The sequence below is a fragment of the Cydia amplana genome, chromosome 18 (assembly GCF_948474715.1).
Source record: "Cydia amplana chromosome 18, ilCydAmpl1.1, whole genome shotgun sequence".
Lineage (NCBI taxonomy): Eukaryota > Metazoa > Arthropoda > Insecta > Lepidoptera > Tortricidae > Cydia > Cydia amplana.
The window spans coordinates 13775217-13791854 of record NC_086086.1 but is presented as its reverse complement, the minus strand read 5'-3'; the positions used below and the strand labels follow the sequence as shown (position 1 = coordinate 13791854).

Genomic DNA, 16638 nt, shown 5'->3' with positions numbered 1-16638 from the left:
CATTTGGTGACCCCTGCTGTAAATACTTCCTACCGTACGGCTTTCACCTTTAGCCGAAAAATACCAAGTGTCAAAAAACTCAAAAGTCATGGTCAACCAGATTCAGACCAGGAAGGTAATTTTCGACCCATTAACATTGAAATAAGCACCATATTAATAAAATGTAATTGTACGGGTAAAGGTACCGGCGGTTGGTGCTTACGTCGCGTTGCCATCGTATTAGCAAAGATAATAGAGTGTATCTTAGAGAGTTAATATCATGGTAAATTATTTAGTAAATTAGGTAGTTTAGGCCAAAGGTATGGCGCTATTGCTCGAAAAGATTGCACCATACCTTTGGCCTAGTCTTGAGTAGATGGCGTTAATTATTGACATTTAACAAATGGACACATATCAGTGAAAGAATAAGGAATAAAGTCAAATTGCATTCTAACAGTTTTAATCTTTTGTCGAAAGATGGAAGTAAATTTACTGTGACTACAATACATAATTTACCATGACAGTAACTCTCTATTCACTCTATTCTCTTTGGTCGTAGTATGTATGGGCTCTCATACATTCCACGACTCTTCTCTTTCGCACAGACTAGTACTTTGTTAAGTTTTATGAATAAGGGGGTATCTCCTGAATGATATTTATATTTGACAGCTTGCCAAGGCGCTTTGACACTTTGACAATCCGCCTCTATTTCAAATTCTGTTTGGTATTAGTAATATTAGTATCGGAGTGTCGTAAGCGCTAACCGCCATAAGGTACCTTTACCCGTGAAACGTCACAAATTACGAGATTTTAATGAGAACTTAACCAAAAAAAACTACATATTTACGGAAAAAAACATCAAATACCTACTTAAAAGCTGTGATAACTGCATAGTCGGCGCATGAGTGAATACTAAGTACTAATTAAACTTTATTACTGTCACAAAAGTAGAATAAAATAAGCATATCGCATCGCCAGTTTCATTATAATTCTCAAATCATAAAGTTATACCTACACGAGTTGTTATTATTACAAATAACAATATTAAACACGAGCCGAATTCTGGAGCCCAAGATACGCGAAAAAATTAAATAATTAATTAAAAATAAAACAACACGACTGCTGTTTAAAAGCAAACTGAAAAGCTAAATATAATTATTAGATATTAGGTACCTACCTAGATATTAGTTAATGAATGCAAATTAGTTAAGTCCGCCACATTGTTTTTATTATTAAGTCACACTTTACAAGCACCCTCGAACACATATTTTGAAGCTTGGCGGAACGCAAATATGTACCTACATTATCATGTCCGACTTAAAATTAACAAATCTTCGTTTCGTTTATGTCATTGTAAGGTAAACGCATGGACCTATAATATTACGGACAGAATTTCGCTTACAACACAACTGTGATTCCAACATCCACCAGTTTGCCGTCAGACGAATCGAAACGTCATTGAAGTAAACATGTCGAAGAAAAATATAAAATATGCCGGCATGCGTAGTTAAATCCTGCTAGAATTGTACCGATCGAAAGAAAAAAAGTCACGGAATAACTTTTCATACTTAAGTTTATCAATTAGTACGTAAAATCACGATAATTTGTTGTTTATAAATTATCAAACTGCAAAACAGGAGTGTGACCAGTAACATGAATAGGGTAATTTCCCGAAAGTAGGGTAATTGATACCCTTCTTATTAAATCATTATGTATTAAGAGATCATTTAGGTAAATGGTTAAATTATTGATTGTGCATTTCAAACTAGGTCGGTATGGTAATTTCCCGATACTAAGGAGATTAGACGTTTACATGCATGTTTGATAGTTAACGTTTGTTTGTTATGTATTATAATTTTTTTGTTGAAAACCAGATATGTTTCAAGTTAAATGTATAAATTAAAAAAACATGACGAACTGATTTCATTACGATGCTAAGTATCATTAATCATTAGGTATTGAAAATAATGTTTGCACAAAGTAATTGTGCAATATTGCGAATTTCAAGACCTATAAAATCAGATACGTACACACCTTTTTTATTGTCTAACGTAAAACTGTCCCAATCTTTTTATTTGAAAGCAAGAACGATATTAAAAATAATTGTTTCACCATTAGGGGAGAATTTGTGTTACATGGTAACACTCGTCTACACGCACACATTCAAACCGTCCGCCATTGCAGTGTCACAGTTTGTCTTAGGTGACAGTCCGTCCGTAATATTCTAGGTCCATGGGTAAACGTACTAGTGCTCAACATGCTAATGACCAATAGATGAAACCCTGCTGTCACCTCTATTGACATGACAAGACAAGACACTGGGACCGCGTCAAGCACCCGTACGTTTACCTTCCTGCTTTATTCATCAGTCCAAGAAGTCCAAGTAATGCTTCAAGACTTAAGCTAGGAATGCCTCCAAGTATGTCTTACAATGGACATATCCAAAACGCACATAATGCCATTAATGACCCATGGTAATAAGGGCCACGCCACACTAGCGTCTTTTGAGCGTCGGCATCTAGTCAGCGCTATGGAAATTGGCGTGGCTGCAGTTGCGCCAAAGTTGTATCGAGCAGTAGCCATACGGCTCGGCCACGACATTACGCGACTGGCGACGGCGGCAGCGACAACCATAGGTGGGAACGTAAGAGTAGAAGTCGGTTCTTCTATTGATAAGGCAATCCACAACAGTGACCAATGACCTTCGATCTGAATCCCTTAGTTTTCTAATGTTTTTGTAGCTTATCATATTAACAGCAACGGCTTTAAGAAATATATTAGTATCCCATATTTACTTCAAAGTCTATAGTCTTCGAGATATTTGGCATCAAAGTTGAACAATTATAGGCTAAAAACTGGTTCTCTGGCCATTACTTTTTATTAGCCATAAAATTAAAATCCTCGACACGTTTTTCGAGACGTCAAAGTCGAACCCAAATATATAGATTTCGTATATCTACGATCTTTCACAGCACACTAAAGTCTATTTTTTTATTCGGTAGACTGAAATGACAGTCATAGTATGAACATAAAATGTCATTTCATACTATGAAATGTCATTTTAGTCTACCGAATAAAAAAATACACTTTAGATACGAAAAAAGGGTTTTTAGACCATGTTTAAAAAAAAAAACTTATGCAACCGTTGTTTAAAAGAGGTCAAAAAAGGCGAGTGGCGTGAGTGTTAATAAAGACGGAAATAATAAGTACGGTCGGGAAAAAAATTAATGAAATTTTAAAAAACATGTATATGGTTCACTTATTTGTCAGAGATGACATTTGAAATAAGGTTGGCAACAATGTACTTATGTATTTCATTCAATATTTTTTATAGTGCGTCAAGCAAATCTTGTCAGTAGCAATGTACTGCAAATTAAAGTAGGGTAACACCATGTAACACTCAAAGAGCAGAATTGCGCTAAGAAAAGCAGCAATGTACATCGAACCAAAACGTGTTTATTTTTCCGCCCTTCATACGTCAGTTCGAGTGAATTATCATAACCTCAAATTTTAGTAATGTTTACCGTCAACGAGCATGATTGTAAATTGTAGGCATCTTAGCTTTGCTTGATGTCATGCATAATCTTGGTATTTAATGGTGACAGCAGAAATTTCTCTTCAAATAGAAACGATTCAGAATGTAAACAATAAGATGATGGCTGTCATTCACGATCCACATTCCACAGATAACACACAGATGACACGCGATTTTGGAATTATTCGAACACAGTGTTGCTAACCCGCGATTTTTCAAATTTGCCGCCTTTTACTACTGACAAGATTTGGTTGATCCAGTATAAGTGGTCATTACACGAAGTATCGAAAAAGTGCCAAAAAGATACTGCGTGTATGCACAAATGCTTTTTTGGGGAATAGACTAAAGACTTGTCTTGACAACTATAAGGTAGGATTTTAAAGGTGTGTGCACGACTCTTTAAATGACAAATAAGTAAAAGTACGGGAGTAGAAAAAATCATAAAAAATAAATAAGCATTCAATTCTTTCTAAAGTCGGTCGACAAAAATGGAGATAAAAGATTGAAGAACTGATAGCCGTTTGTCTTATAATTCTATCTGTGGTTTAAAACTAGGAGATACGATTCAAAACTTGTCAAAAATCGACGAAAACCGCAGGTAGCCCCTTAACCACAGAATAAATAATAGTACTAGGTACAGAAGGTTCACTCTCTAACAAAACGCGTCTATTACGACAGATATGACCGCTAAGTGGCGCAAGTGCGAGCAGGCGTCCGTTCCGTAGCGGTGCGCGGCGACTACTATGGCTAGACACCAAAATTGGTGTGGGCCGCATTCACTTGTAGCGATGCGACGACTCGCGGAGTGAGCCACGCCTGCCTTAACATACAATGTTACGTTTTATTAAATAGTATCGGAAACGCCCGGCCTTGCCAACTGGTTTGTACTTACGTAAGATAATACCTATGTAATAAGTATGATAATTAGTGATATGCGAGCTATGCGACCTAGGCCTGACAGGCAAGGTGACACATGTCAAGGAATCAAACTACCCATCAAGTTCCTTTTTTTTATTTCGTTGATTGCAAACAAGCGTATGTAGCCAGCTTGTAAGCTATTACAAGTGCTCAGAAGGACACACTCTCCGAAATTCTCTTGGCCTAATTTCATCTGCCAATCAATTTATCACATAACTAGCGACCCGCCCCGGCTTCGCACGGGTTAACAAATTATACATAAACCTTCCTCTTGAATCACTCTATCTATTAAAAAAATCGCATCAAAATCTGTTGCGTAGTTTTAAAGATCTAAGCATACATAGGAACAGACAGACAGCGGGAAGCGACTTTGTTTTATACTATGTAGGTAGATAGCAAATCGTTTAGATTCAACATAATTTTATTTGCATCAATTACGTTACCTATTCTGCACACGATCGTCATCTTGGCTAGGTCCCCTGCCTCTAGTTATGGTGTATGGTGGCTACAGGAACAACGTGCCTGTTAGTAACGATGTCTGTGTAAGAAATAACCCTGAATCACTGCTGAAGAACAGGTAGGGTCACTGCTGGTAGTGCCAAGTCCATATACTCGTAAGGACTGGTACGGTCACGGTCACAGACTTTAATCTTTGATGCTTCTAAGGTTCAAGGTAGAAGGTAACTTGGTTGTCAATACCAGGCGTGTCTCACTCCGCGATTTCGTCGCTTTGCTACGGGTAGCTAAAAGTACATCCGTTCGGCCCCAATTTTGGGGAAAGCCATAAGCCACGCGTGGCGCTGTCGCCACCTAGCGGCCATATCTGTGCTGATCGTAATAGACGCGTTTTGTTAGAGAGTGAGTCTTCTGTATTTAGTACTATTATTTATTCTGTGTCAATAATTACGATATGATTTGTCCAATGTAAGGTATTTAAACACTAAATGGCTGAACAGGATCTCTATAGTTTCTTAAAAAGTTTTTTCTACTCCAGCACTTAAATGTGTCAATTAAATGACTGACAGTGATATCTAAAGCAATGTCATTTGAATGCTTTGTCTATAGGCTCATAAGATGACTGCTAGCAGTCATCTTATGAGTATAATACAACTGCTTTATTTTTTTTAAAGATACAAGTTCCGATCATCTTGATTGAAAGAGGTATGTTTTCATTTACAATAATAACTCTTTTTTTTTTTAAATAATAACTCTTTTTTTTTTAAATAATAACTCAATTTTTTTTAAATAATAACTCTTTTTTTTTAATAATAACTCTTTTTTTTTTAATAATAACTCTTTTTTTTTTATGTCTTCTCTCGACTCTCGTCTACGTCTCGTTTTGTAACTTCGACCCTTGAATTTTAAGAACCCTTATTATATCACTGTTGCATAAACTACTATTAAGTCATTATGTATTGTTTGCCCGCATTTTCGTCAGTCATAATTCATTTGAGTGAAACGCGTCACTTTTCAGGATTGCCATACAACAAACCTAACCTAACCTGACCTATCTATAGGATAACCTTACGAAAACCCTTAAAAGTTAACGGTTTCTGTTTTATGACTAATGATAACATGACAATGACATTTATGACTTAAAACTTTATGGAAAAAAAAGCGGCCAAGTGCGAGTCGGACTCGCCCATGAAGGGTTCCGTATTTAGGCGATTTATGACGTATAAAAAAAAACTACTTATTAGATCTCGTTCAAACCAATTTTCGGTGGAAGTTTACATGGTAATGTACATCATATATTTTTTTTTGTTTTATCATTCTCTTATTTTAGAAGTTACAGGGGTGGGAGGGACACATTTTACCACTTTGGAAGTGTCTCTCGCGCAAACTATTCAGTTTAGAAAAAAATTATATTAGAAACCTCAATATCATTTTTGCAGACCTATCCATAGATACCCCACACGTATGGGTTTGATGAAAAAAAATTTTTTGAGTTTCAGTTTGAAGTATGGGGAACCCCAAAAATTTATTGTTTTTTTTTCTATTTTTGTGTGAAAATCTTAATGCGGTTCACAGAATACATCTACTTACCAAGTTTCAACAGTATAGTTCTTATAGTTTCGGAGAAAAGTGGCTGTGACATACGGACGGACAGACAGACGGACAGACGGACAGACGGACAGACAGACAGACAGACAGACATGACGAATCTATAAGGGTTCCGTTTTTTGCCATTTGGCTACGGAACCCTAAAAAGGGACCCCGGGCACCCCGGCTCAACAATTAAAGTTCGGGAATATACGAACACTTCGCGTAGCCATATTTATATTTTACATAAATATTTTTAGCAGACGTGGTTTGCCAAATAACATGTTATGGTATAAAAATAACTTTGAACGTAGGTACATAGTAATCAATAGCAAAAGACCCTGGCGGCCTAGCCAAGGTGACAATCGCTATCGCTTCGCCATCGAATCGCTTTGCGTCTCTTTATCACTCTTCCTAGTGTGACAGTTGCTTTTCGTTCGCTACGTAGCGTTAGCGATTGGCATATTGTCTACGGGGCCTGGCCGCGTAGCCAACGTGCCAATCGCTTTCGCTCCGTAGCGATCGAAAGGCAACTGCCACAGTCGCACTAATAGGTATGGAAGAGTGATAGACTCAAAGCGTTTCGTTGTCGAACATTGTCAGCTTGGCTAGGCCGGCAGAATACGTTAGATGAATGCATATCATAATGCATAATTACTTATGCCGGCACTCGTTTAGAAAAATTAACATTAGACATCGGAACTTCATGCTACATATGTATATGACACGAACGAGTGAAGTAAAGACGGGATATGATTATTTCTAAAGGGGCCCACCAGGGACCGGAACCGGTTACCTTAACCGGGGTTTTTTATAGGGTTATTTTAGAAGTGGTTATAAAAACCCCTACCATAACGGTAACCGTCTGATAAGGTAACACTTTGATTCGGTAACCGTATCAGATCGAGTTAACCCCTGTTACCGGTAACCGAAATAAAAACCCAGTCTATTCTGTTACCTCATAATAAGGTTTTCAACCAGTTCAAACGATTGTAATCTTTACGCAGACTTAAATTCGACTTATTATTGAATAACCGTGGTTGGCATGGGCGGTCTATGAAGCCTCCAGCACAAACAAGTTTTTTTGCCGGTAACTTCGCTTATTGTCAATTCAAACAATATTGTACTTTTGAGTCCTTAAGCTAAAGTTGAAAACATAAGTGAGCGATTAGAGTATTATTTTAGAGCGTCAGCCGCAGCGCGGCCATTCCTTTGTTTATCTTTATACCTGTGTGTTCCTATTGTTTTTGTTAGTTTAGAAATTTTTAGAAAAGGGGTTGCAAGTAAACAACATCATATCCTAGTAATATCTGCTATTATTTAGTTATATTTTATGCTACTTAGATTATTATTTTTATTTTCGGGTTCACACTTGGTACCTACAGATTAAAGACTGATTTAAAGAAAAATTTTCACCTAACTAGTAATTTTACTGGTACCTAGGTAGGTTAGGTATAATTTATCTTAAGTGATTTAAAAAAAAATCACTTTGTGATAAAGATACATGCGCTAGCGGATTGTGGTAGATATTTTACCATTGTTAACAAATGACATATGTACTAGTTATTATGAGCTTATTTTATAATAAGCAATTAAAGTCTATTTTTTTATTCGGTAGACTAAAATGACATTTCATAGTATGAAATGAAATGACACATGATGTTCATACTATGAAATGTCATTTTAGTCTACCGAATAAAAAATAGACTTTAGTTTAAAATGTTTTCAGATGCGGTGAGTTGTATGAGCTAAGTCGTAATTTACCTTGTACCGCTTAATACAGCGATCAGAAAATATATATCTATAGCAGTTATAAACTTATTTTAATACTACAAATCTTTCATTAATACCAGGGGGCTCAGCACGGTTCCATTTTTATCGACTATCACTATGCCCGTCACTTTCGCACTTACATACTTGTTAGAACGTGACAGGCATGGTGATAAACGATAAAAATGCGACCGTGCTACTAGGGCAGAATTCATTATACATATTCATTGGGTATCTATAACATTGGTAGGTGAAATAGTTTTGATTAAATTAAATAGATACATACATACTTAGTAAGCAGTGTTGGGCATTCAAGAATAAAATCATTATTTAAATAAGAATTCCTAAGAATAAAATCATGTTGATTTTATTCCCGTCAAAATTATTCAAATAGTTTTGATCGGAAATAATTCGTATGTGAAAAAATTGAATAAGAATAATCTCATTGTTAATCAAATAAATATAATAATGATTTTATATTCTAAATAATATTCCTGGATTAAACATGTAGTCTGCGTGCCGTATAGGCGTTACGTATAGATAGAAGTAAATTAGACAAGAAACTATTATGTTTCTTGACTAATTTATACCTGATTTTATGCAATAAAATCTTACAAATTTAATTTACTGCCGCATAGTCTTGGTATTGGACGATACCCGTATTTATTTTAATGTCATAACTAAATCATCAGGTACAATTCAGCTGCTCTGAACGGATGGTGGATAGCGAAACTCTTCAATGGCTCACTGTGCCTAAATTAATGTAAAAAATAAAAAACCGGCCAAGTGCGAGTCTGACTCGCACAGGAAGGGTTCCGCACCATTACGCAAAAACCAGCAAATAAATCACGTTTGTTGTATGGGAGCCCCCCTTAGATATTTATTATATGCTGTTTTTAGTATTTGTTGTAATAGCAGCAACAGAAATTAATTATTTGTGAAAATTTCAACTGCCTAGCTATCACGGTTCATGAGATACAGCCTGGTGACAGACAGACGGACAGAGGAGTCTTAGTAATAGGGTCCCGTTTATACCCTTTGGGTACGGAACCCTAAAAAAGATGTTTTTAAAGGTAGAATAAGGAATGGCTCGATATGGTGTATTCCTATTTCTCCCCGCCGGGCACAGATGGGAATAGGCGCTTCATTTAAATCATTCCCATATATCCCCGCCTCATGTATCGCGGCGATCACGTTGGGTAGGAACAAATGGGGAAAATACTCATGATTTTTTTCTGTTTTCGAATTATGTTTATAGTTCGTTTTTTTTTAGCATTAGAAAGAACTTGAAGGAAGGTAAGCGATTTTGACATGTCTTTTAATTGAAAAACACTTTTTTAAAACCATAACTATTACTTATGAAAGTAATAGTTATGGTTTGAAAGAAGAGATAGCATACGTAAGAACTGGCTGGCTGGTAGGAATAATAAACAAAATACATACTTAATACGCAAAGAAATATACATTGAACCATCATAATTATAATTTCGCAGTTTACTTTCTATGTAGCTTCATTATAACATTATCATCACCGTTTCGAAGGCTTCAAAAAATTCAAATCAATCCGACCATTGAAAAGAGGGGTGAAATTCATTTTACTATCTACTATCTATATACATTGTACTACATATAATATGACGTATAATATGACCAAATAAATGCCATTTAACCTTGTTACCACTAACTCATGTATCTACAATTACATCAATTAGTCATGACACGGCAGAGCACTGATAACAATAGTGTAGTGTAGTACAATAATAAGGCTTTATTGTTGTCACTATGACTCTCACCGCATTCTGCTTAATCCTAAATATCCTAATACAATAGAAAATACCACGACCTTTAAACATTCGGTGCACTTGCGTTGTAACTTGTAGCGCGTGCCAGCGGAGCGCAGCGTTTCGATTTAAATACGCATGTTGCTTCGCCTGTGTAGGTATATTTATTATATTCATGTTATTAGGTACTAGGAAGTGCAAATAATTGACTTCATACATGAAAGATATTTTGCAGATTTTGTTCAATAGTCACCTTCAACAACACGAGAGTAATCTAGAGCAGAGTTGGGCAAAAAATAACTTGAATAAGAATAAGAATAAAAACAGAAATTTCATTCTTATTCCAATCGATTTGAATAAGAATGATTCTTGCACTCGTTATTTTTGAATAAAATGAAAGTGAATAAATCATGACACTTTTATTTTAAATGAAAAAGACAAAACGGAATATTTATTCCAGATGTAGGATTATACTAAATAACGTTTTATTCAGTTAGAATGTTATTCTGAATTAATTTAACTTTTGTAGTTACATACTACTACTTTTAATTTTGTAAATTTCTAAAATAAATAAAACAAATAAAATAGATAAAACAAATAATATAAATGAAATAAATAAAACAAATAAAATAAATTATATTATTTACATCTATTTTATTAGTATTGCATTTTAGTTTTTATATAATATTATAAGTATTAGTTTAATTTTTAAGTAGGTTTATTTTAATTTTAGTTTAGGTTTTAAATTTTTAATTCATAGTTAGTTGTAATGTTTTTTTATTATTACCTTTTAAGTTAAATAAATGAACTTTATCCTAATAAAATAAATAAGATAAATAAGATAAATAAAATAAATAAAATAAATAAAATAAATAAAATAAATAAAACAAATAAAACAAAAAAAATAAATAAAATAAATAAAATAAATAAAATAAATAAAATAAATAAAATAAATAAAATAAATAAAATAAATAAAATAAATAAAATAAATAAAATATATAAAATAAATAAAATAAATAAAATAAATGAAATAAATGAAATAAATGAAATAAATGAAATAAATGAAATAAATGAAATAAATGAAATAAATGAAATAAATGAAATAAATAAAATAAATAAAATAAATAAAATAAATAAAATAAATGAAATAAATGAAATAAATGAAATAAATGAAATAAATGAAATAAATGAAATAAATGAAATAAATGAAATAAATGAAATAAATGAAATAAATGAAATAAATGAAATAAATGAAATAAATGAAATAAATGAAATAAATGAAATAAATGAAATAAATGAAATAAATGAAATAAATGAAATAAATGAAATAAATGAAATAAATGAAATAAATGAAATAAATGAAATAAATGAAATAAATGAAATAAATGAAATAAATGAAATAAATGAAATAAATGAAATAAATGAAATAAATGAAATAAATGAAATAAATGAAATAAATGAAATAAATGAAATAAATGAAATAAATGAAATAAATGAAATAAATAAAATAAATAAAATAAATAAAATAAATAATATAAATAAAATAAATAAAATAAATAAAATAAATAAAATAAATAAAATAAATAAAATAAATAAAATAAATAAAATAAATAAAATAAATAAAATAAATAAAATAAATAAAATAAATAAAATAAATAAAATAAATAAAATAAATAAAATAAATAAAATAAATAAAATAAATAAAATTAATAAAATTAATAAAATTAATAAAATAAATAAAATAAATAAAATAAATAAAATAAATAAAATAAATAAAATAAATAAAATAAATAAAATAAATAAAATAAATAAAATAAATAAAATAAATAAAATAAATAAAATAAATAAAATAAATAAAATAAATAAAATAAATAAAATAAATAAAATAAATAAAATAAATAAAATAAATAAAATAAATAAAATAAATAAAATAAATAAAATAAATAAAATAAATAAAATAAATAAAATAAATAAAATAAATAAAATAAATAAAATAAATAAAATAAATAAAATAAATAAAATAAATAAAATAAATAAAATAAATAAAATAAATAAAACAAACAAAACAAACAAAACAAACAAAATAAATAAAATAAATACAATAAATAAAATATATAAAATATATAAAAAAATAAACAAAATAAACGAAATAAATAAAATAATCAAAATAATCAAAATAATCAAAATCAATTATATCAATAAAATTAACAAAAACATTAAAATAAACAAAAACATTAAAATAAGCAAAATTAAAAAAAAAATACAAAAATAACAAAATAAACTATTAGTTCTATTAATAAATTAACTTTTTCTTTTAGTAGGTATTTGACTGACGGCACATCACTAAATACGAATGTAGCAAACCAATAAGCAACCGATAATAAAGGTTACCATAACTGAATAAAAACCGGTTAAAAACCCCTAACAAAAACCCTAACGCGATGGGGTTTTGAGATTAACTCGGTTTAAGGTTAAGGTTACCGTTTCAATAAGCTTACCGTTACAATCAGGTAACAGTATGATAGGGTTACCGAATGATACGGTAACCGAATTGATTGGGTTACCGAATGGATAGGATTAAGCGTAAAGAGGGGTTTTCCGGTCCTTGGGGCCCACTGATTAAAAGTCCGCCGGACGATATCGGCCTGTCAGTTAGAACAAAAAGTTGACAGTTCCGAACAACTGACAGGCCGATATCGTCCGGCGGACTGGTAATCAGTGGGCTCCTTAACCCCCGACGCAAAAAGATAGTCGCCCTCCAACAACGGATGAACCGATTTCGATTCGTCTTCTGGCCTTTGCTCGCGGCCGCTTGTAAATATAATTATGATGTCAATATTGATTGTATTGAGTATGACCACAAAAATTATTAAGTATACAATTAATAAATCACTTACAATTAACATCACCAAATAGCGGTCATCATTATCAGTAACGAGGATAAACAAAAAAGGTTGTTTATAAATTATTGTTCTGATTACTCTCATTATTTGTTCGTATTTTGCTCCGAACACTGTTAAAACTGTTAAACAAATCACAATGAAACTTTTTGCGCTACTTTTATTAATAACTATTGCGGTAGTGGAATGTAACCATATGTTTTGCGGTACAAGTGTGATGAGGCCTCTGGTGTATCACACCGAGGCCGAATACAGCTCGAAAATATTACGAAAAAGGGTGGAAGAAATGTATTACAAATTGCCTGTCGTAGGTACCTGGCGTAATGCAGTCAATTCAGGTAAGCGTATGTTTAATAATAAAACTAGAGTCTGTGCGGAAAGAGAAGAGTCGTAGAATGTATTGGATCCCATATATTTTACGACTCGTCTCTTTCCGCACAGACTCTCACAGGCCTGACATCGTGCTGACAGATCGATCGCAACGCCGGGCCGTGCTCGTCGACATCACCATGATGCCCCATGACGAGAATCTCGTGAAAGCCGAGAAGGACAAGTCCAGTAAGTCCCTATTAGACTTGGCTCACGAGATAACCGCCAACGGCGATGTTGATTCGACGATCATTGTCCCGATAGTCGTTTCAGTGAACGGTCTCATAGCGAAGAGTCTCGACCACCATCTTGAGAGACTCTCGCTATGTGGTTGGATCAAGAGTCAGATGCATAAGGCGGTGATCTTGGACATGGCGCGGATAGTCCGGTTCCTCTCTCTGCGACCCTAATCACCGGTAGCTTGGGCCCTGCCTCGCTGATGGAGGCACCCTAGGTTAGGTTTCTTAATTTTTTTTATAATGTATTTTTTGTGTTGTCATGTACCTACGTGTTTTCACATTTTACTTTTATATACTTATGCATATTGTATAAACCCTAATCTGAGAAAAATGGTAAATAAAAAACTAATTTCTTCTTGTTTTAGACTACGTTCAGTTTCCTAGGCTTCACGTCGCTTCACCAACTACAGTTAGGTACTTATCGCCGTCTGAGGCCTATAAAAATATCTCGTTGCATTCTACTTTTGATCTTTATTTTTACGAATCAGAATTTAATTTGTCTTGATAAGTCTGTACGACTGGTCTGGCCTAGTGGGTATAGTGACCCTGCCTGTGAAGCCGCGGTCCTGGGTTCGAATCCCAGTAAGGGCAATTAGTTGTGTGATGAGCACAGATATTTGTTCCTGAGTCTTGGGTGTTTTCTATGTATTTATGTATTTGTATGTTATATATATCCTTGTCTGAGTAGCCACAACACAAGCCTTCTTGAGCTTACTGTGGGACTTAGTCAATCTGTGTAAGAATGTCCTATAATATTTATTTATTTATTTATTTAAGTTTTGATGTGTAGGTGGCTAGAAAACACAGATTAAAATGGCAGCTTTAAGGATGACTCACGCTAGACGGGCCGGGCCCGGACCGAGGCGTCCAACATGTCATTTTCTATGACGGCTGATCGGTGATCACGTGGTGCTTTCTATAGAAAACGAAGCAAGTAGCAGCCATAGCGCCGGAAGCTCCGTATCGTGAATCAAGAATCTAGTATAACTGGATTGGGCATGAGTGGTGGGGATAACTGACAGAACGGGATAGTCTTATGTATCTTTCAGTAGGAGTAGCAGCGAAAGCGCTATTATTGTTTGTCATTGTCACAGTCTCACATCTTGTTTTATTCCCAACCGTAAATTGACCACCGTGATTGGTCGAATTCATTTGTTGCCCACCATAACAAATAAATTCGACCAATCATAGCGGCGCAACGCGACGCTATGATTGGTCGAATTTATATGTTTTGTCCCTCACGGAGGCACGCGTAGACCACTTCTATAGGATGCTACCTTCTATGTGAATCAAGCTGTAAAAACTCTTGTCCGTACAATTGCTATTGCAGCTGTTTAGGCGTCCAAAATACACCCCAATGAAATGTAATATCTGCTTATTACTGATCGAAATATGAAGAAAAATCACAAAACTGAAAATAATGGGATTCGTTGGTTTTTACTGTTTTTAGTCATACGGTGGCTTGGAGGATACAACTAAACGGAGTAGCCATTAACAGGCTTTCCCCTCTGTCGAAAATAGGCGGCCAACGGTCATACACAATGTATGGACTGACGTTTATCAGACATGGCTATTTTTACGTTACGCATACATTTGACGTTCCCCTCCCCCGCAAAAATCGGCAGACTGTTTTGTACAGAAAATTACAGACATGGCGTCTCCGTTTGATTATATCCTCCAAGTACGGTGGAAAGTATTATTTTATGACTCATTTTGTGCCTTGTCACAGTGACAATTAATAGTATGAGGCTCTAGCGACTTTCATATTAAATTACACTGTGACAAGGTACGAAATGGGTCATAAATTAATACTTTTAGTATTAGGTTTTAAGTTGCCGCCAAAAATATATTCAAAATTGATTTTTTGTTTTCTCAGAAATTTCTTCGGTTTTCTGATTTTTTTTGGAAAATGTTACCTCTTGTTACTAAATATTTCCCCTAAACATTATGTGACACTTAAGTAGTCCAGCTTTAGTACGTACGTTTGGTTATTACTTACTGAGTTTTTAGGGTTCCATGCCCAAAGGGTAAAAACGCGCGGAACCCAATTACTAAGACTCCACTGTCCGTCTGTCTGTCTGTCACCAAGCTATATCTCATGAACCGTTATAGACCTTTGAAATTTCCACAAATGATGTAATCTGTTGCCGCTATAACAACACACTAAAAACGGAATAAAATAAATATTCAAGTGGGGCACGGACACGTTTTGTGTATGGGAATACACAAAACGTGTTTTTTATGCCGTTTTTTGCTCTAAATTCCGGAATGGTACGGAACCTTTCGTGCGCGAGTCCGACTCGCACTTGGCCGGTTTTTTATTGTTTGCATTGTTTTAGGGCATCATGGCGTACGACAAGACACACACGACTGCGTCTGCGAACATCACGCAGGGTGGCTTGGGATACGACTTCGTGAAAATCAGGATGAAGAGTGAAAAAGGAGAGAAACTTCACTATGAAATCTACATCTACGCTTGAAATACAGGCCTCTATTGTTTCCCAAAAAGTTTTAAGTCATAATGTATTGTTTGCCCGCATTTTCGTTAGTCATCATTCAGTTGGTTCATAAACGCGTCACTTTTCAGGATTGCCATAAAACAAACCTAACCTAACCCATCTATAGGATAACCTTACGAAAATTCTGAAAAGTTAACGGTTTCAGTTTTATGTCTGTGTGTGTAATAAATTATACATAAATCTTCCTCTTTAATCACTCTAATCTATTCAAAAAACTACATCAAAATCCGTTGCGTAGTTTTAAAGATCTATTAAGCATACATACAGACAGTCAGCGGGAAGCGACTTTATTTTATACTATGTAGTGATGATAATATGACAAACAATACATTATGACTTAAAGGGACTCCTTGCAATACATGTACGGTTACGGTGCCAAAATTGTGACATACCTAAGTAATTACCTACCTTAACCATCCCGTCCAGAACTGTAACTATTGTCCACAAGTTCAATACGTAATTAATTATCAAAACTACCAAAGAGTAGTATTATAATATATACACTGAAAAAAATGGTTTGTTGGATTTACCAAATTAGCAAAGGTTGGCTGAATTACATGGAAACCACGATAAATTTGACAAAAC

General features: G+C 33.7%; 1 protein-coding gene across 1 annotated transcript; it reads left to right on the top strand.

Annotated features, from left to right (window-relative positions):
* Positions 1-13060: 13060 nt before the first annotated feature.
* Positions 13061-16017, top strand: LOC134656365 (uncharacterized). Its single transcript, XM_063511884.1, has 2 exons — positions 13061-13254; positions 15874-16017. The coding sequence occupies exons 1-2, from the start codon at positions 13066-13068 to the stop codon at positions 16012-16014; spliced, it is 330 nt and encodes a 109-aa protein (XP_063367954.1). The 5' UTR covers positions 13061-13065; the 3' UTR covers positions 16015-16017.
* Positions 16018-16638: the final 621 nt, after the last annotated feature.

Coding starts and splice junctions, on each gene's coding strand:
- LOC134656365 (XM_063511884.1), top strand. CDS start 13,066: ATGAAACTTTTTGCGCTACTTTTATTAATAACTATTGCGGTAGTGGAA. Junction 13,255..15,873: donor TAGGTACCTGGCGTAATGCA/GTCAATTCAGGT, acceptor GCATTGTTTTAG/GGCATCATGGCGTACGACAA.